We start from the raw sequence: 22,256 nt of genomic DNA on the forward strand, positions 1-22,256 counted from the left end.
TGTCTTAGCCTCGTCTCCTAAATTTGTCCTGGAGTCTAGCCCAACTGCGAGAAATTAAAATGAGAATGGGTGCAATGTAGTGAACCATACAGGTCACAATTTAGCTTCTGACATTTCAGATTCAGTTAAGTTCCTCTTGAACTCTCCTCAGCCCATAAGTCTTTCTCAAAGTCAGTAGGATCTGAGAAGTCACAATTAGTAGGAGTCAGTCTCTGAGAATGATTTGAGTCTGAATTCCCTTTCCCTGAAAACTCTTTGCCAAGTGCAAACTTAAGGGTGACTTGATTTGGAAAATCATATTTTGAGCTGAAAATGAGGTCAAATAATGAGAACGTAAGACAAACAACAAGAATTCCAGCATTCTCTCTGTTTCATCAGTAGGAAGATTTACCCTCTCATCCATAGAACTTCACATCACTTGTGTATAACCATTTCTGGAAGCACCACTTCCTCTAGAACAGATGGAGGTCACTTGCTGCAAGACACCCCAGTCAGGATAACTTCCAACATGAGGCATAGGACAAGTCATTGGAGAATGGGAGCAGCTGTTAGCCTTTATCAACCAACACTCCAAACAGCCAGGTTTGAAGGCCCTGGGAGGAAGTGGATGGGGCACCATTTCCTTAAGTGGCCATTATGGCTCTGCTCTGCATGTGTTTTCCAAACCTTATTCATTCCTTTCATATTCCCTGCAATACTGCCTGTGAAGTACAGAATCCCAGAGGCATAATCTCTCTGATTTGGGAAGACTTCCCATCTCAGGTAGTGAAAGCCTTTCTTTGATGTAGTGTTTCCCGACAAAGGTCACACCATCAGTGCCTGTCTCTTGTGGGTCACAGAGCTCAATCTTCATGAGACTATGTGTTTTGAAGATATTGAGACAGCTTCATTAGTAAAAATATCTAACTTTCTGAGTGAAAATATTTTCCTCTGGCCTTACCTGGCAATGGATCTCAGCTCTGGCGTCATGCAGTTTTTAAGTCCTATTCCTACCCCATAATATTCATGATATATATGAAGGTAACATTCAGGCATTCTACAGATTCAGAGAAGTCTTTTTCTTCGGAATTTTTTCCTATTTGTTGATCAAGGAGCAAGAGAAAATAAAAGGGTAGGCATGGTAAGGAGATAATCAAGGACATAGTTCCAGCTGGAGTTTCGCTTTAGAAAGGAAAGAGTTGGTATTTGCCTGTGGTCTGCTTCCTGGGGAGCAGGGGCCATAATCTTGGTGAAGCAGTTCCAGTTGACTTGAGAATAATAACCTGAAGTAAGCAGCAAATGTGAGTGATGAGTAGCTAACACTCATAAGGGGCAAAGAGTAGGTACACAGTTCTGTAAAGTGATATGGACAAAGCACCAATCACATCAATAGCATCTTCTGTATATTTTTTCTCCTGACTCATCTACTTCCTTCTTTGCCCCAGTTGTAATGTAATGTAATGTAATGTAATGTAGACACAGCATCCACCCTGGGAGGATATTTTGACTTGAGTCACATTCTCTTCCCAACTCATCAGAAAATCTCAACCAAAATGTGCAAATCTATTCCTTCAATCCCTCAAGTTTTGTTCATAATAAAAGGATGGAGGAAAAAAAAAACAACATTTCTTCCATTCAGACAGACCAGTTAGCCATTGGTAGATGTTCTGGAGATGGTACCAACATCAGAGCTAACAGTGGAATAGTAGGATATGAATGGGGGCAAAGATGGAAGGGAACACTGACTATGTCTATTTCCTCTTTTTTATCCATTGTTCCTCTTATCACAAACTAGTTTTTCATAAGTTAGCAGTGCCTTGGGAAATAAATACAAGCTTATTTTTTTAATATTTTTTTAAATATTTATTTTTGAGAGACAGAACACAAGTGGGGAGGGGCAGAGAGAGAGGGAGACACAGAATTCAAAGCAGGCTCCAGGCTATGGGCTGTCAGCACACAGCCTGACATGGGGCTCGAACCCACCAACTGTGAGATCATGGCCTGAGCTGAAGTCAGACACTTAACTGACTGAGCCACCCACATTCCCCAAGCTTATAATTCTTGAGACAAATTCATGGTCATTTGATGGAGAGGGGAGGAATCAATGATATGGTTGGGATGTTAAGTGATTACAACACTGAGTGAGGAAGAATTCATACTTCTTTACTGGAAAGTTACAGAACATCAGTGGTCAGACACACAGGTTCCCACAATTTGTGTGAATATCTGTGGAGCAATTCATGGGAATGACATTGGATATAAACAGACCAAACTTTATTTCATGCAAACCAACTCATTATTTTATACCCTTATAACTCTTTTCCTATCTGCCACCTTTCTAAAACCCTAAAGGTACATATTATAAATACATTATAGACACAACTATAAACACCCATGGTGTTGTTATCACAAAAATTGAGTGGCAAACAGATATTAAATATACAATAATTTTCTTTAAGAAGAATTGCACAAACTAGATTAGACCAAAGACCTGAGCTTACAGAGGTACTATAGGGAAATTTTTAGCTCTACTTTGGCAATTATTTTACCAAGAGATTTGATCATGGGTGTTTGATATGAGATTTCTTTGCTCCACTGCCAAAACCCAGATTTCTTACATTTTGTGCGAGGGACTATGATGGTTAGCAAAAAGGCGAAGAAAGCCACTCCGGATCTGCTTGGTCTTGACACTATAGATTATAGGATTCATTAGTGGAGGGAAAAGAAAATATACATAGCTCATAGTGAGGTGGACAATATGTGGAACCTGCTTCCCAAACCGATGAATCAGAGACAATCCAATGACTGTGACATAGAAAACCAGGACACAGCAGATATGGGAGACACAGGTGTTGAAGGCCTTGGCCCTCTCTTCTTTGGAGGCAATTCTCAGGACACTCTTGAGTATCAATACATAGGAGATGAGGATGATCAGAGAATCCAGCACAAATATAAAGACTACAAGCACAACTGGATACAGCCGATTGAAGGTGGTGTCAGCACAGGCCAGTTTGATGACATCCTGGTGAAGGCAGAATGCATGAGAGAGGACATGGGAATGGCAATAGGGAAAAAAATAAAGGGGTACAATTGGAGGGATAACAGATACAAACCCCCTCAGCAGAACTCCCAGTCCAATTTTCAGCACTTGAGTATAAGTGAGTATGGAGGTATATCTAAGGGGGTTGCGAATGGCAATAAAACGATCATAAGCCATAGCAAGCAAAACACCAGACTCTACAAAGGCAAGTGAGTGTATAAAGTAGGCTTGAGAAAAACAGGCTACTTTCCCAATCTCCCTGTGATCCAACCAGAGGACTCTGAGCACCGTAGGCATCGTGGTCAAGGTCAGCCCTAAGTCTGTGGCTGCTAGCATGGCCAGGAAATAGTACATAGGTTCATGAAGATTGTGATCTTCCTTAATGAGAAGGAGGAGGGTGCTGTTGCCTAAAAGGACAGAGATGTAGATGAAAAAGAAGGGTGTGGAAATCCAGTGGTGAGCTGCCTCCAAGCCTGGGAAACCAGTCAACAGGAAGGAACTGGAATTGCCGTTCGGCCTCTCGTCGGGTTTATCCAAAGACATGTCTTTTTTTTCTGTTATTACCACAGAAATACAGCTCCACTTTCAAGGTATCCCTCCAACTATATCGTCTCAGAATTCTTTCTTAAAGGTAATAATGACATCAATATAAGCTATTGTTTCTCAAAACATATTCTCAAAACAAGTTGTATCTTCTGTGTTCTTAACTGCATATTCCTGGGACCATCCCTTAACTACTTAATTAAATCCTTGGTGTTTCATATGGTCATCTGCATTTTAACAGTCTCCCCAGGAAATGTTTAATCCATACTACATTTAGAAACCATCTATATCAACTATTCAGGCTTCACAGAAAAAGCCCTATTTTGTGGATTTCAAGGAACCCAACCTTGACCTAACTATACTTGTCTTCATGGTGATTCCTAACTCACATTATCCTGTATATGTGTGACTTTGAATTCTCAACAAAAGTTCCAGGGGTCTAAGAGAAAAAAAAGGCATGGAAAGAAAAGCTGTACCACTACCACTGTTGCTAAGGAGCAGACAGATATGAGGAAGAGGTGCTGTGCCTTCCCAATTCATGGATCTGTGTTGGAAAACAAACATTACATTTTAATTAGCCTCCCCCTGGATACTACATAACTTTTAAATATCACTACAATAGCCTAATTTTAAGTTAGATAATTATAGACCCTGGAGCTGGAATAAATACTTAGGCAAGCCAAGGACATGGCTCATTGACTTTATCCTTCAGTTTGAAAAAAAAAAAATTATCTTATTTCCATGTAATTTCCTTCTCCCTCCCCATTATTTTTCTGTGGACCCACCCTAGTAACTCCCTAAAACCTGATTTCTCCCCTTTCAAGCTCTCCATTTGTGTGAAATATCCACCTTCTTGATCTCCTTCCTTCTATATCCAGCTGTGGGCTTCTGAACCTGTCCTACCCGTAATAAATGAGAGCCCTTCTGCTGCTTAAACAGAGTTGCCTGTTAGTGGAAGGAAGAGTTATGTCCCGATTTCATTGTCTCTTCTGCTACTAGATTATGGACTACTTGAATATAGAAACTATGTTTTATTTGCCTTACTCAACACCTAGTGAAGTACCAAACATGTTGTGTATACATACACACATATTACATACATACATCAATTATATATAAATACATGTATACATACATACACATATACATGCATACACATACATTTATACAATTATGCATATATACACTAATTCACCCAATATGTTTTCAGCATCCACTATGTGATAGGGATGGCATATTAAGTACTGGGATTAAATGCTAATAAGACAAAGTCATGGATTTTATAAGCCAAAAATTAGGTTAGAAAATAAATAAGAAATATTTAGATAAATATAAGTGCAATTTTAAAATAAAACAGCACTATTTAATAGAGATTGATTGGGATGATATTGCATACAGTTTATTAATTTGGATGATCTGTCTCTGAGGAGGTGACATTTGAGCTAAAACCTGAATAACAATGAAGGTTGGCCATATGAAGATCTGGAGGAAGACTCTTCCATTTAAAAGGGAAAATTAGCATGTCTGTAGGAGCAAACAAGACAGAGACAATAGGTACTTTCAGAGACCCAGGTGGTGGTCAAGGGCCTTATAGATAACATAGGGCCTTATAGACAACACTGGAACTCTATTTTACTACAAATGTGATGAAAACACATTGGACAATGTAAAAATCACAGTGGAGGAGGGCATAGTGATATACTGAAATCTGCATTCTTAAATTATCAGTTGGAATGCTTTGTGAGGAATGGATAATCAAGCAAGATCCAAGAAAGGATAGTAGTTAGAACACTATCAAAATAATCCAAGCTGGGGATGGTGATTATGACTAGGAAAGCAGTGGAAATAAAGAAAATTTAAACAGATATAGATACATTTTTTAGGTGGTACCAAGATTTGCTGATATATTGGAAATGGGAATGAGGGAGAAACAAAATAAGACTGGCTCATTTCTTTGTGTGTGTGATCTATGGCTTGAGCAAATGGAAGGATGGTGAGGTCATTTCCTCAATGGAGTAAGTCTGAAAGACATATATTTACTCACAAGGAAATCAAGAGTTATCAGTAAATATGGTTGAATTGGAGCAAATGGATGTCCTTTTTTTTTTCTTTTTACATACCAGAACAGTTTGTTCAAGCTTTTTTCCTAACTTAAAAACAGATATTCTCATTCAAGTATGCTTCTTTGAAGTTATTTTGCCAGTGGAAACCACCACCCTTAAGATGTTTTCAAAGAAAACCATCCTCTTACCTTGTACCTGTACAGATGAGATTGAACTGCAAGCTTCTAGCAATGAAGTGGTGCCAGACAACTGGGCATGAGATGTGGATTTAGCCCTTTGGGGCTGACACTAAGCAACATAAAATTGGCAGAATCATTTCTCATTCTCCACACTCTGTCTTCAGGATTAAGATACATAAATTTAGAGTTTACTGAAAATATAATGAGTATTGTTAATTTTTCAGTCACTGGATACAAAGATAATCCCACATAGGTGTTCCTCTTCTTAGGTATTCTAAATACAACCTCATTCCCCTTACTTCTCTGACTCTTAAGCAATGATCTTAACCCAATGTCTTAAGGCAGTTTAGTGAAGAATTCTCATTGTAAAAGAATATGTAACACAGTAATATAAATCACAATAAAGCTACTCAAAATGGAGGAGAACCATTCTATTTTTCCAATAACCTTCAATTCAGTTTCCTCTTCTCTATTTCCAAGAATTCCTTTCAGATCTAACTTGTACTTGGTGCTATGAGAAATTCACATGTCTTCAGCTAGGAGCTTCTCTTAGTTTCTGAGAAGAACATTGAGGAATGATTCAAAAGCTGAGTAAAGACCATAGGAGAGGAAAGAGGTTATGAAAATTTGGAATAGCACTAAGAAGAAGAATATATAGTTGACTAAATTCAGGCAATCTTCTACCATTTACAGCTATAACCATTCTCTACCTCATTTCAATATAGTGTGGGATTAGAGGTACCTCTGTGATCATCCCCTAGAAAGGACAGGAGACATGTGAGAGGGCCAACCATATCCATACCATGGAGCACGGCAGGTGTCTCATATGCCCAGATACCTTTCCAAGTGCTACCAAATTCACTGAGATCTGTGCACTCATAGAGAGCCATGAGCTATAAAAATCCTTTCCTTCTTCTTCCCTCTGTTTTCTCTCTAGATAAGCTTATAGAGGAGTGCCCTAGTACCCTTTCCTATATATGCTGGGTGTTTGCCCATACTCACATGCTGCCTCGCTTGGATGTTAGGGATAAAGAACGGGGTTCTTGGGTCCTGCCTGGGGACTCAGATCACATGGCTCCTTCTCAAAGTCAGTTAAGAGATGCAGTCAGTTGAGGCTATTAATGAAGAAAGCACCTCCCCAGAGTTTTCCCTTTTCCAGCCACTGTAGCTCTTAAAAAGCATTTTCTCTATCTTAACCCCTCCTGCGAAGGAGATGGAACATTTAACTAATCTCTCCAAGGTCTTAAAGCATCTTCTCCCAATCAGGTAAGGGGTTAACAGAGCCTCAGGTGGCAGCTTTATGTGTGAGAAATCAGAGTGCTTGTCTTTGTGGCCCCAGCAGACCTTGGTATCACCTATGGGAGACCATTTATCCTCCACATCTACTTCAAAGGTCAAATCTCTCCCAGTTGATCTCAGGAGAAAACTTAATGCATCTTATTAGCCTAAGGCTTTTGAATTAATTATATTTTCTGCTTGGTTTATCTCAAAGCTAGCTTGAAAGTGGAAAATTAGGTAGACTGGAGTCAATATATAAAAGTCAGTCAGCCTCCTCTAGTAACTAACATGAATCTTCAGTCCTCGTTTTTCCCTGATTGACTTCACATTGCCAGAATTTTTGTTTGCTGGAAATGACATGAACATACCTATAACACAGTGCATGCCTCATCACTTTAGCCCCAAGGATGATAATATCTGTGGTTTCTCCTTTGACCATGCATGGCAGGAACCATCTTCCCTGTTACTGGTTTTAGAGGAAAAGAAACATATAGTACTCATGAACAAATTTCCTGTCCCTAAAGATCTGTTTGGGTTTCTACCATGTTTTGTTAGGATTAAAGCAATGTTTAATGCAAATCTGAGATGCAAATGACTACTCTTAGAATCATCAGCTGGCTACTAAATGTGGTAGGCTGAATTGTGTCAACTTGAAAATATTCGTATGTTGAAGTCCTAACTCTCAGTACCTCAGAATGTGACTGCATTTGGAGCTATGCCTTTAAGGAGGTTATTAAGTTAAAATGAGACTGTTAGACTGGGCCCTAATGCAATCTGACTTGTGTCCTCAGAGGAAGAGGAAATTTGGGCATGGAGACAGACAACAGAGTGCACAGAGGAAAAGCCTTGTGAAGACACGGGGAGAAGATGGCCATCTATGAGGCAAGAGAGACTTCAGATGAAACCAACCCTGCCAATGCCTTGATCCAGGGCATCGAGCTTCCAGAACTCTGAGACAATAAACTTTTGTTGTCTAAGCCATGCAGTCTGTGGTACTTGGTTATTGCAGCTCCAGAAAACCAGGACACCAGTAATGTAAACATGGACAAATTACACAACCAACCTGTTTAATACTGAATGTATATTAAGGTATAAACTTAATAAAAATTATACAAGACTGGATGCTAAAAGTTACAAAATTCCAATCAACAATATCAAAGAAGACCTGTGTGAATGGAGAGATGTACTTCATGGATCAGAAAACTCAATATAGTAAGCAGGTCAATTTTCCCTGCTTACCAATTTCCCTGCTTTCCAATTGATCCATAGGTTTAGTACAATTCCTGGCAGTCACAGCAAAGTTTTTTTTGTTTTTTACAGACATAGACAGGCTTATTCTAAAATATATATGGGAGACAAGAGATCTAAATAGCTAAAACAATTTTGAAAAATAATAAATGGGAAGAATAATTCTGTTCAATGTTAAGGCCTAGTATATAGCTCTTGTAATCAAGGTGGTAATGGTATTGATGGAGGGACAGCTATATAGAAATATGGAACAGAATAGGAAACCCAGAAATCAACTGACCTAGATATACCCAAATGATTTTTTAATTTTCTTTTAGTTTTTATTTGTAAAAAATTTCCCCAGCTTTATGGGAATATAACTGACATAACAACATTGTGTGAGTTTTAAGATATACAATGTGATAAATTATATGCATATATATTGTACAATGATTAACACAATAATGGTAATAAACACCTCCATCACCTCACATAATTACCACTTGTGTGTGTGTGTGTGTGTGTGAGATGGGAACATTTAAGATTTACTCTATCAGCAACTTTCAAGTACATAATACAGTATTGTTAACTATAGTCATTGTGCTGTGCATTGATCCCCCAAATTTACTCATCTTAGTATATGTGCTGCCGAAGCGAGCACCCAAATTTACTCATCTTAAAACTGCAAGTTAGGTCCTTGTGGTCAACATCAGCCCATTCCTGACCCTCAACTCCCAGCCCCTATCAACCACCATTTTACTCTTTTTCTGACTTTGATTTTTTTTAGATTCCACATATAAGTGAGATCATCCAATATTTTTCTTTCTCTATTTGACCTTATCGTAATTTCACTTAGCAGAATGCCTTCAAAGTTTATCCATGTTGCCAGGATATCTTTTAATGACTAAATAATATTCCATTATATGTGTATGTATACACATAAATGTATGTGTATACAGTAGCTGTTAAGCAGCTGACTCTTGATTTCAGCTCAGATAATGATCTCATGGTTCGTGGGTTGGAACCCCATGTCAGGCTCTACACCAACAGTATGGAGCCTGCTTTGCATTCTCTCTCTCTCCCTCTCTCTCTTGCCCCTCCCCTGAACATGCTATCTCTTTCAAAATTGATTAATTAATTAATTAACTTAAAAAAAATAAAACCTGATATATATGTTTTTCTTTATCCATTCATCTGTTGATAGTCACTTAGGTTGTTTCCATGTCTTGGTTACTGCATATAATGTTACAATGATCTTGGAGGTATAGATATCTCTTGAGATAGTGATTTCATTTCCTTCAGCTATATACCCAGAAGTTAAATGCTGGATAATATGTTAGGTCTATTTTTAATTTTTTTAAAGTAACCTCCATTGTGTTTTCCATAGTGGCTGTACCAATTGACATTTCCATCAACAGCACACAAGGGTTCCCTTTTCTCCACATCCTTACCAACATTTGTTATCTCTTGTCTTCTTGATAAAAGCCATTCTAACAGGTGTAGGGAGATATCTCATTGTGGTTTTCATTTGAATTGCCCAGATGATGAGGGATGCTGGGCATATTTTCATGTACCTGTTGGCCATTTATATGTCTTCTTTGGGAAAATGTCTATGTAGGTCTTCTGCCCATTTATTAATTGAACTGTTTGGTTTTTTGTGTTGTTTTGCTTTGCAAAAAACTGTTTGCTTTTTTTTTTGCTTTGTTTGCTACTGAGTTGTATGAGTTCCTAAAATATTTTAGATATTAAGCTCTTATCAGATTTATGGTTTGCAGATATTTTCTCCCATTCCATAGGTTGCCTTTTCATTCTGTTGGTTGTTTTTCGTTTTGTTTTGCTGTACAGAAGCTTTTTAGTTTGATGTAGTCTCATCTCACTTGTTTTTGCTTTTGTTACTTGATCTTTTGGTGTCATATCCAAAATATTGTCACTGAGAACAATGTCAAGGAGCTTTTCTCCCATGTTTTCTTTTAGCAGTTTTATGCTTTTAGGTCTTACATTTAAGTCTAATTCATTTTGAATTACTTTGTGTGAGTGTGTAAGATGGGGATTTAACTTCATTATTTTGCATGTGATTATCAAGTAGTCCCATCACCACTTCTTGAAGAGACTTTCCACTCTCCCCATTGAATATTCTTGCCTTTCTTGTCAAATACTAGTTGGCCATATATGTGTGAGTGTATTTCTGGGCTGTTGATTCTGTTCTATTGGTCTATATGTCTGTTTTCATGCCAGTAAAACTTTTTTGATTGCCCTAGCTTTGTAATAAAGTTTGAAATCATAAAGTGTGATGCTTTAGGTTTTATTCTTCTTTCTCAAGATTTCTTTGGTTGTCTGGGAATTTTAGTGGTGCCACATGAGCAGTTTGGCAAGAAAAGTGTTTAAAAGGCATCCAAATTAGAAAGATAAAAATAATATTATCTCTGTTTCCAAATGATATGATCTTATATAGAGAAAATCCTAAATACTCCATTACAAAAACTATTAGAAATAATAAGCAAATTCAATCAGGTTTCAGGGTACAAAATCAACATAATAAACTGAGTTTCATTTCTCCATACTAACAATGAACTATCTGAAAAAAATCCAAGAGAGAAAAAAAATACCATTTACAATAGCATCCAAAACCATGAAATACTTAGGAATAAAGTTAACCATGGAAGTAAAAGATTTGTACACTGAAATTTATAAGGCATTGATGAAATAAATTGAATAAGATACAAATAAATGGAAGGATATTTCATGTTCATGGGTAGGAAGAATTAATATTTTTAAAATGTCCATACTGCCCAAAGGCATCAAAATTCCAAAGGCATTTGTTTTTTCTTTTTTAGAGAGAGAGAGAACACAGCAGGGGAGAGAGGCAGAGGGAGGGAGGGAGAGGGGGAGAGAGCAAGAGAGAGAGAGAGAGAGAGAGAGAGAGAGAGAGAGAATCTCAAGCAGGTTCCATGCTCAATGAAGAGCCTGATGCAGGGCTTGATCCCAAGACCGTAGGATCATGACCTGAGTTGAAATCAAGATTCAGATGCTCAACCGACTGAGCCACCCAAGCACCCCTCCAATGGCATTTTTGAATTGATTTCTGACAAACTTGCAAAAGTAATTCAATGGAATAATGATAGCTTCATCTAAAAATAGTGTTGGAGTAATTAGCCATCTCTGGGGAGGGGGGTGGAGGGAGAAATACTCCCACTTTATACAGAATTAATTCAAAATTAATATAGACCATAAATTTAAGTGTAAAATGTGATACTCTAAAACTTTTAGAAAAATACAAGGGCAAATCTTTGGGGCCTAGGGCAAAGTGAAGAGTTATGTTTGACATGGAAAGACTCTGTTAAGAGAATGGAAAGGTGAGCTACAAACTTCGAGAAAATATTTACAAACAACATATCTGACAAAGACCTAGTATATGGAATGTTTTAAGAACTCTCAAAACTTCACAATATAGAAAAATCTAACAGTAAAATCAGAAAATAAGCAGAAGACATGAACAAGCATCTCACTGAAGGGAATGCATAAATGGCATATAAATTCATGAAAAGATGCCAACATCATTAATTATTAGTAAAACGCAAAGTAGAACCGCAATCAGATATTACTAAAGCATTTCAGAATGGCTTACATGAAAAATGGCACCAAATGCTGTCAAAGATACAGAGGATTTGGAGCATTCAGACACCGCTGGTGGGAGCAGAAAGTGGTACGGCCACTCTGGCAAACACTTAGCAGTTTCTTGTAAAACTAACCATGACTTACCTTATGGTCTAGCAGTTGTACTTTTGTGTATTCATCTCAGAAAAAATAAAAACATACACCAACCCAAAAACTTGTGCTCAAATGTTTATAGCAGCTTTTTAAAAATAATTGCTAAAAACTGCAAATAACCTAAATGCTCTCCAGTCACAGAATACTTAAACAAACTGACAAATCCATACAATGAATTGCTGCTCAGCAAAGAAAGGAAACAAACTATTAATACATGCAACCAGTGGATACTTTTAAGAGAATTTTGCTAAGGGAAAGGAAAGAAAGAAAAAAAGAAAGAGAGAGAGAGAAAGAAAGAAAGAGAGAAAGAAGGAGAAAGAAAGAAAGAAAGAAAGAAAGAAAGAAAGAAAGAAAGAAAGAGAAATAAACAAAGGGAGGAGAGAAGAAAGAAAGAAAGAAAGAAAGAAAGAAAGAAAGAAAGAAGAAAGAAAGAGATAGAGGGAGAGGGAGAGGGAGAGGGAGAGAGAGAAAGGGAAGGAAGGAAGGAAGGAGCAGAGAGAGAAAAAGGGAGGGAGGACGGAGAGAGGGAGGGAAGCAAGAAAGCCAATTGAGTCTATTTATGTAATTTTCTTGAAACAACAAAATTTTAGATACAGAACACAGATTAGTAGCTGGCCAAGGTTAAGAACAAGGGGAGGGGGGAAGGAAGAGAAGTGAGTATGTCTATAAAGGAGTAGCATTAGGTAGCCTCATACAGATGAGTCAGTTTTGTATGTTGGCTGTGGTGGTATTTATAAGAATCTGCGATGTGACACAGTTGCATAAAACTGTATGCACATACATAAAAGTTGAGTGTATATAAAAATAAGTGCATATTTAAATAATCTCTGTGGATCATACCACTGTCGATTTGTGGTTTTTGACATTATACTATATTTATGCTAGATGTTTTTATTGGAGAAAACTGGGTAAAACTTCCACAGGATCTCCCGATATATATTTTTGCAACTTCTTATGAGTTAATAAGTATTTAAAAATAAAAAGATAAGAAAACAAATACTCACCCTTAAATATAAGGTGTGTTTTGTTTGTTTTAATGTTGAACTTGCAATGAAACACTCTATGTATATACTCCTGTGAAACTTAAGAACCCACACGTGCTGCTGGGAGCTGGTGGACCCTTGGAGATATTCCTTCAATACCTGGATAATATGCTCCAACTGTCCATTGGTCTGGGAGTGGTGGAAACAGTGATTAGACTAGGAGATATAAATCTGAAAATTCTTGGGAAATGACCTCCAAATATAGGGTATCAATAAGGAAGCTGTTGTAGACATGTTGCTCTGCAGGCTAGATTCCCCTTCAAGGAAAGACTTGCTGTCCAGCCCTGGGAGAGGGGTCACCAGACAGTCTCCAACTCTCAGCTTCTACAGAGTCTCTCAGCTGCAGGGTGCCATTTTGCCAAAGGTCATGACCTTATTTCTTAGGTGACAAAGTGAAGAGAGGTCTTAAAAGCCTGGCCATTTCAACCCCCACACAAGGTAATACTGTTGGGTAATAAATACTTGCTCCACAGTTTCTTGCTATGTTGGCTGGCACTTTGTCAGCCCATACCTCAGTTCCATTTCTTCCTTTGACAAATTCTGTCTCTTCCTTTCTTTCCAAAGCCTAACCTCTAATAACCAACCTTCACCCCCAACTCAGCTTTGTATCTGCTTCTGGAGAACCCACCCCGTGACAGGAACATACTCAGCCTTCAGGTGTCTTGACAATCTGTGAAAGTATAAATTTCACTGCCCCACAAGAATGTAAGTGTTCTGGATAGAGAGCTACTGGAGGTGATAATCATGACTTTCTGCTGACAAAACCACGCTGTGACTATGTGAAAGGGTGCAAGAGGGTACCTCAAACTACAGGTCTTTCTGGGATCAGAACAGAATGTGGCCTAAACAAAGGAACAAAATTAATATGGACACCAAAATGGTTCTTGATCCCAACTTTATACCATAGAAAAAATTCAGTTTGTGGTAAACTTAAAACAAAGCTATTGTAAAACAACAGAGGGATTTTTATTCACCAATTTGGGATTTAAATCTTCTTACATATTACACACAAATAAGAACCATAAATAAATCTGCATTAAAAATAACTTATTTTGTGAAAAAATTATAATAAAGAGAATTTTAAAAATGAGCTGTAGAGTAGCAGAGATATTTGCCATACTTATATTTGATACAAGACTCATATCAATAATTTATAAATAACACCTGAAAATCAATAAGAAAATGATAGCCCTCTTTTTAGAACGGGCAAAAGACTAAAACAGGTCCTTCACAAGAGGCAACTGACCAATAAATATATAAAAATGTGTGGACATTATTGGTCCTCAGGGAAGTGCGAATTAAAACCACAGTGAGAAGCCACAATACACTCAGTAGACTGACTTACAAAAACCCTGAAAATACCCAGTGTGATTAAAGATGTGAACCAGTTGAGACTCATGAACTGCTAGTGGAATATAAAATTATGTAATCGCTTCAGAAAATACCTGACAGAATCTATTACCATTGGTGAACATAGTCTTTCCAAAGACTTGTATCCCTAATTAGTCTAACAGAAATTCATATGTACGTGTGCACAACGATCAATTGAACATGTACCAGAATGATCAGGGTAGTGTATCTGCAATAGCCAAGCTATCACTATTCTATTTTACTGTTAAGAGTAGAAAAGTAAATATGGGCTATATACATACAATGGGGTGCTATACAGAAATAAAAATGAACATTCTACTGCTCCATGCAAACACATGGATATTTCTCACAAACCTAATGAGGAGCATAGATGCCAAACACAAGGAGCACACAGAGTATGATTCCACTTACATAAAGGTTACAACTGGGTAAAATAATCAAGTAGCTGGACTGCATAAGGGCACCAAAGGGGCTTTGCTGTGCTGGTAAAAGTGTGTTTCTCGTTATGGGTGGTAATTACCATGGTGAATTTACTTTGCAATGAATTCATTGAGTTAGACCTTTATACTTCAGCTATATTTCTTGATGTAAATTTACTTCAATAAGTTTTTTACTAAAACAAATGCTCATTGAATTATTTTCTGATTGTCTATTTAGGTTTATACATTTTCCCCAATACTGTTTTCATTGTAGCAATAATTACAGGATCAAATAAATGTAAGTTAGTCTGTAATTAAATTAAATTGAATCTCATAATTTGCTTAATAAAAAAAAGAATACATCTGTGTGTTTATCTGTATATCCTCTATCTATACATCTATGACTAAAATCTAACACAGTGAATTTTTTAAAACTTTTTTCTAAGTAGAATGGTGTATGTTGAGTTTGTGGTTTTAATTTGGAAATGAGAATTACTCTTCATCAGGGACACATCATTAAATTGCCTGTGACATCATCTACCTGAGTAGCAGAAACTGGGGAATATGACATTGATTCTATAGTATAATCACTTGGATATCGATGTACCATTAAATTGCAAAGATGAAATTTACTTCTCAAATAATTCACTGTTCAGTGGGGGAATCTAATCCAAAATATAAATAATTAAAATAAGTGTAATTATGACAGAGGTAGTAATAGCTGACATTGACTGAGTGCTTATTATATGTCAAGTACTATTCTAAGTGATTTGTATTTAGACCTCACAATAACTTTATGCAATGGTGATTATCATTACATGCATTTTAGAGATATGGAACATAAGGTGCACTGCGGTTAATTTCTCAAAGTGTCAAAGCAGCACAGCAAGAGTCAGAGTCACAGTGTAAACCAAGTGCTCAAGTTCCAGCATTCAAGATGTTTTAAAATATATATTTATTTATTTTGAGAGAGAGAGAGAGAGCAACAGAGAGGCAGAGGGAGAGAATCCATGCTGTCAGCACAGAACTCAACATGGGGCTTGATCCCATGACTGCAAGATCATGACCTGAGCCCAGATCAAGAATCAGGCACTAAACCAACTGAGCCACCCAGGTGCCCCAGCATTCATGCTTTTAATCGCATGTATACTGTATTGCCACTTTTTGTATGAGAAAAGACATTAAGACTTTTGGCTTCCAGAAAATTGGCATTATGGTTCCTGTCCTCCATATCTGAACTCAATTTGATTACAAGTGACTCCCATCCTTGTTTTGTCTTCTTATGGGGAACATGGGGATGGAGGATGTAGATGGAGGGAAAAGAGGAAATCGGGGACTGGAGAGGGCAGCTCCCTTCTCTGAGATGGGGCTCTGATCCAGACATCAAGATTAGGGGAAAGGCGACAAGATGAGAAGAACTCTCACTTCACCAAAGTGACGTCCTGCTCTCCTCTAGTTTGAACTCATTCCTCATTTCAGGGAGAAGGGTTGGGAGTTCCCACATACAAGTGGGGAAAATGCTTTCTCAAGAACTCTGTTTCAGTCCGCATTCCTAGCTGGTCTGCTTGTCCTTCCATATGCCTACACGTATAAACAACCAATCGCTCTCCTAGCAACAGAGCTTAAGTAAAAGCCAGGACATAGAGACCTTAGGGACTGCTGTTCAAACCCCCAGATCCCCCACGTCAAGGATTCAAATAAAGATAAAAAAAGATGAAAAAAGGGAGGCACAAAGGGAAGGAGGGGTGCAGAGAGGGAGGAACAATGAGTGATCTAAATCAGGAATGGACCCTGAAGACAAGCTTCTGAAGTCAATGTTCCTACCTGCCAGAATTTTGTGCAGACCATGAAAAGAATGGCATTATGACTAAATCCTTAGTAAGGCTCAGGGTTGCAGATTCATGCCTATGGAATGAAGAATGAAAGAAAAAAATTCAGGTCAGTGAGGGTATGTAATGAATTTTCTCTCTGATATCTCACTGCAGGTATCAAAGTAGAGAGGACAGGAAATAGGGAGCTGATTTCTTGGCAAAGAGAAGCTGATAGTATTCTCTGTCAAGGGTATGTGGAGAAGAGATGCGGGTCTTTAAGACTCTCCAACATCTATAAAATCTGATTTCTTTAAGGATTACCTACTCAGATGTATCTAAGAAGGCCAAGAATCCAGACAGATTATGGAACACACGAGGCAAAGAAGACTTATGGGAACAAACCAAATGGTAGGTGTAAGCTTGGGGATAAATTACGCATTTCTAATTCTTGTTCTCCCCATGCCTGCACCTGTAGCCTCTCTGGCCTCTGTTCTAGCCCTGTGATTTTCTGCATGGACTTTTCCCCTAGAAATCCAGAAAACTGACGGGGTTAGAATCTCTTGAAAAGTGTGAGAAAGGGTAGCTTTGCAATTATAAGAGCTTCAGACACTTCCTGGAGAATAGTCCCTACCATGCAAGACTGTTAAACCAAGTCAAAGTTAATCTTGGATGGAGTGTGGGCAGTGTGTGCCATTAGATTAGAGACGGCTGTTTGCATAGCTGTGTATCTTCAGCACCTGGAAAAGTCCAGGGCAATAGGCATTCAATTGAGGATAGGGTACAGTTTTTTCTCTCCATATCCCTTATAAAAAACAACCCTCAGGTCATCTCGCTGGGGATACACAACAATGTATTCAGAATCAATCAACCACTTAGGAGGGCGTACCAAGCAATCCACATGCTTTGATGATTTGATACCCTGCTCAAAATCAGGCATGTAAGATGGTCAGAAAATCAATTTGTTTGTGTCAGCAAACCAATCATTCAGTGACTAGAAAAGAAAACAAATCACGTGCAAGGCATTCTGCTAAGAAGTATGTATTGAGAACGGAGCTCTGCAGATAGAATAAATAGAAGAATGGATTATAAATGTGAACTATTCAGAAAAGAATGGTAACAGAGAAAGGTTAGGAGATTTTAAAAAAAGGAGGAGAGATTAAGTATTTATGATAGAGGAAGTGTCAGGAAAAGGGGAGGAAAAGAGTCTAAGGGAAATTGCGGGAGCATGTGAAAGATAAAAATCTGAGCAGGATCTCTGGGGTGTCTTACAGAGCCCACAGTTCATGTATCAGGGTTTGAGACTTTGGGAATTAGCTTCTCATCAAGGAAAACCCAGGTCCACTCTAAGATTCTGGGAGATGATAGGTGGCTGCAGGGATGAGGCAAAAGTCTAAGATTTTTAACCCCCCAACATTTACAGATAACCTCCTGTCCAACAAAAATAACTCTGAGCAAATTAAGTAAAAATGTTCAGATTTTCAGTATGAATACATAATAGAGAGGCAGTAAGCTTGGTTGTACTCGAAATTACTACATAGATTTCACCCTTCCTAGAGTCTTTCTAATTAATCCACAGTGCATAAACAGGACTGTGCCACTGGCTGACTGTATCACCTTGGACACATAACCAATATGACTGCAGACTGGGGAAAAAGACTGCTATAAAGATTCTACTCCCCCACTCCCCCCAAAATGAGGCACATGTAGTGTCCTAGTGTCTTGATACATAACGGAAACTCAGCAATGATGTATTCCTTACATTCCCTTTTTGAAGCTATCTCCCCTGTCTGGTGCCCCCACTCCTGCTTCTTTAACATCACATAAGCTGAGTATTGTCCAAGCCTTTCACTCACAGGCAGCAGTCAGCTATTCCTCCTCCTACCCCTATGAAGACAGAGTTGCTTTTCCCTCAACCTACTCCAGTCCCTGGGCTCCAGGCTTTCGCAGCTTGCAGAAGTCCCCACCCTCACTCACCACCCTCCTCTCCTCTCTCTCTCCACCCCAAACACCGTCTTTTATCTACTGTTCAAGTGAACTCTAGTTTAGTATTTTCAGATACAGCCATACCCAGCCTCCTCAAAACCCCCATCATCTTATATTGGTTCCCCAGGCTTGTTAAGAAAACTTGACACGTCTCAGAGTAAGTGGATAATCAGAGTGAGTGGATAATCATGGTGCATAGCCACCAGGAAGAGAGTGAAGAGGCTCTTCTCCGTAATAATAACACCAGAACTTCAAAAGTGAAGAACAATTTACCCCTTGCAAAGCACTTTCTCACTGGCAATCCCATTCCATTTTCACAACCTGTGTCAAGAGCATCACTGGGCAAGACAGAAATTGCCAGTACCATTTAATTTTTTTTTAACATTTATTTATTTTTGAGACAGAGAGAGACAGAGCATGAATGGGGGAGGGTCAGAGAGAGAGAGGGAGACACAGAATCCAAAACAGGCTCCAGGCTCTGAGCGGTCAGCACATAGCCCAATGCGGGGCTTGAACTCACGGACCGCGAGATCATGACTGAGCTGAAGTCGGACGCTTAACCGACTGAGCCACCCAGGCGCCCTGCCAGTACCATTTAAAGATCATGAAACCACAGCCCAAGATGAAATAACTTTCCCAATATTATTATTGTTACAAAGTAGCAGAGCTGGAATAACAAATACTTCTGGAGGTAAAAACTCAATAATCTTATACACCTTTTTTCATGGGCAAAAAGATGTCCTAGGATTCATATATCAACTTCACAGCAAGATGTTCTTTTCAAAGCATGTGAGATACACAGTCCCTACCAACCAGAGTAGAAGGTGGCTCTCCTTTTCTTTGAATGATGCCACCAATGCATGTTTTTTTTTTTTACTCCTAGAGTTTGGCTACGTATACCAGGTGATGCCTGAAATCTGAATGTCACAGAGCCTTCTCACTTTTGTTAAATCTCATCACACTCCACAGTTTGTAAAAAATTTTCTTCTTGAACTTGCCTAGATAATGGATTTCTATCTTTGTACCTCCAAACAGGTGATATGTTAACAGTAATCTGTGCTGTTAACAAATAGTGCTCTCAAATGTTTGTCATTAAATCCCCTTTTTATTGCTCATTTTTGTATCTACACTATAAAATTTTGAATTCTTTGAGGCACATCACATCAATAACCAAAGAATTATGATGCTAAGCAACATGGATTTTGATGTCTACGTGTTCTGGAGATAAACCATATAATTTGCTCATATCATTTTTGTGATAAATGTGATATATGATATCATATCATTTTTCAAAAGTCTCTAGAGCTTCAGGTTTTTTCCTCCAGACATAATGAGTATTGATCATTCCCTCAAATCAACTAAGTCTATTTGATTGACTGATTGATTGATTGATTGATTATTTATTTGTTTTGCTATTGATGTTCATACTTGCTCGTCTTGGAATTAATTCTCTACTGATCTTTCAGGTTTCATACTTTCTGAGAAATATCACAAGTGAAGATAAAGAGTACATTGAAAAATACACTGTAAGTTCCAACACTATCATAGCACTATTCAAATATACTGATGTCTTCTTGCATTTTGCCTTTATTTTCTCGGTTATATAATTTATAAGGACATCAACTAGGTCTATTCTGTCGACATTGCTGTATTTCCTGTATGTTGTACAGTAGCAATGAATAATACATAGAGTTCCTTATACACTCTATTCTCCCATACCTAGAAATCTCCAAATAATGACTAAATTATCATCCTTGCTATCACTGGAAGTCAAGACTGATAAACATCTTATGAACAGGTAGCACACTCAAGGGCAACTTCTACAGAAGAGCTTCTACTGCATTACCTGAAGGGAGCATTTTCTTCTTTGCAAGGCTTGCAATGTGGCTCAACACCACCACCTCCCTGTTTCTGCTTACTGGTTTCCCAGGCATGGAGAAGGCACACCACTGGATCTCCATCCCATTATTAGGGGTTTACATCTCCATACTTCTTGGTAATGGCACTCTTCTCTTTCTTATCAGGGATGATCATAACCTTCACGAGCCCATGTACTATTTCTTAGCTATGCTGGCAGCCACAGACCTTGGAGTGACTTTGACCACGATGCCCACAGTTCTGGGCGTTCTATGGTTGAATCACAGAGAGATTGGCCATCAGGCCTGCTTCTCTCAGGCCTACTTTATCCACACTCTTTCTATTGTAGAGTCTGGTGTTTTGCTTGCCATGGCCTATGACCGTTTCATTGCCATCCGCAACCCCTTGAGATATACTTCCATCCTTACCAACACCAAGGTAATGAAGATTGGGATGGGGGTATTGACAAGGGCTGGTCTGTCAATCATGCCAATAATTATCCGCCTTCACTGGTTTCCCTATTGTCGATCCCATGTACTCTCTCATGCTTTCTGTCTACACCAAGATGTCATCAAGTTAGCTTGTGCTGACATCACCTTCAATCGTCTCTATCCAGTTGTGGTTGTATTTGCAATGGTCTTGTTGGACTTTCTTATCATCTTTTTCTCCTACTTTTTGATCCTTAAGACTGTCATGGGCATTGCTTCTGGAGAAGAAAGGGCCAAGGCCCTCAATACGTGCATTTCTCACATCTGCTGCATCCTGGTCTTCTATGTCACTGTAGTTGGTCTAACATTTATTCATAGGTTTGGAAAGCATGCTCCTCGTGTGGTCCACATCACAATGAGCTACATCTACTTCCTTTTCCCCCCTTTTATGAACCCTGTTATATATAGCATTAAAACCAAGCAGATCCAGAGTGGTATAATTCGTTTATTCTCTCTGCCTAACTCTAGAGCATAAATTTGACTCACTGCTCTCCAAGAATAACTCGGGGAACCTGGACAAACTGACAGCTTTGTTGTTAGGAGCAACTAGGGAAAGACATGTCAGTGGAAACCTACCTCTCTCTGATATTCAGAATATCATTTCACATAGCCCATTTATTGCTAGATAGCAAATGGCATAATATACGTACATGATTAAGCACATCTCTCAGGTGTCCAACTGATTTATTCTTTTCAGAAGTAACTCACCCTGTTTAGTGGGCATAAGACACCTGATCACACAATTCTTGGATCTAGACCATTGGTCTCTAACTGAGTCAAAGCCCATTGTTTTTCCAAATGTTCTGCATGTCTTGGCTCTGATATACTTAGCAATGACGATCCTAATCTCAAGCATTCATCTATTTTTTTTTTTTGCTAATATGGAAATAGTTGCTATTTCTAGAAAACTGCACTAAGTGAAATGATGAGCCTTACCCAATCCTCAGTTCAATATGGCAACTCTAGGGAACCTATATGTAAGTCTGTCCAGTTAAATGTTTGATAAATATTTATTAGATGTTATTATTATTAATAACATATATGTAAACATATGTAAAAATATAATAACACAGAGATAATTCCTAACCCAGATGACCATTATCTTGATGAGCTAGTTCTAGATACAGGGGAGTAGAGATATATATTTTCAAATACTAAAATGGTATTAAAGTTCCAGCTTGGCAATATACCACAGATAATAAGACTA

The 22,256-nt window shown here is 38.3% G+C and overlaps 2 protein-coding genes across 3 annotated transcripts in view; one reads left to right on the top strand and one right to left on the bottom strand.

The window, feature by feature from the left end:
* Positions 1-1,949: 1,949 nt before the first annotated feature.
* The window catches only part of LOC115525908 (olfactory receptor 51B5-like), a 30,767-nt gene continuing 10,460 nt past the window's right edge, over positions 1,950-22,256 (bottom strand). Inside the window, exons 1-3 of one of the 2 annotated variants that reach the window (XR_003972488.1) lie at positions 16,735-16,817; positions 5,814-5,913; positions 2,920-3,001 (exon numbers count right to left, since the gene is read on the bottom strand). Coding sequence is in view for 1 of the 2 variants with exons in the window: in XM_030333319.1 (XP_030189179.1) it covers positions 2,594-3,001; positions 16,735-16,758 (432 nt within the window). In the remaining variant the exon portion in view is untranslated. Of the gene's footprint in view, positions 3,002-5,813; positions 5,914-16,734; positions 16,818-22,256 lie in introns of those variants that run through there. The other variant, XM_030333319.1, reaches the window with a different exon arrangement.
* On the top strand, positions 20,586-21,524 carry LOC115525905 (olfactory receptor 51B6). Its single transcript, XM_030333317.1, has one exon. The coding sequence runs from the start codon at positions 20,586-20,588 to the stop codon at positions 21,522-21,524; it is 939 nt and encodes a 312-aa protein (XP_030189177.1).

This window comes from Lynx canadensis, chromosome D1 (genome assembly GCF_007474595.2).
Source record: "Lynx canadensis isolate LIC74 chromosome D1, mLynCan4.pri.v2, whole genome shotgun sequence".
Taxonomy (NCBI): domain Eukaryota; kingdom Metazoa; phylum Chordata; class Mammalia; order Carnivora; family Felidae; genus Lynx; species Lynx canadensis.

Bases quoted from the DNA above. Each gene is read 5' to 3' on its own strand.
- LOC115525905 (XM_030333317.1), top strand. From the start codon at position 20,586: ATGTGGCTCAACACCACCACCTCCCTGTTTCTGCTTACTGGTTTCCCA.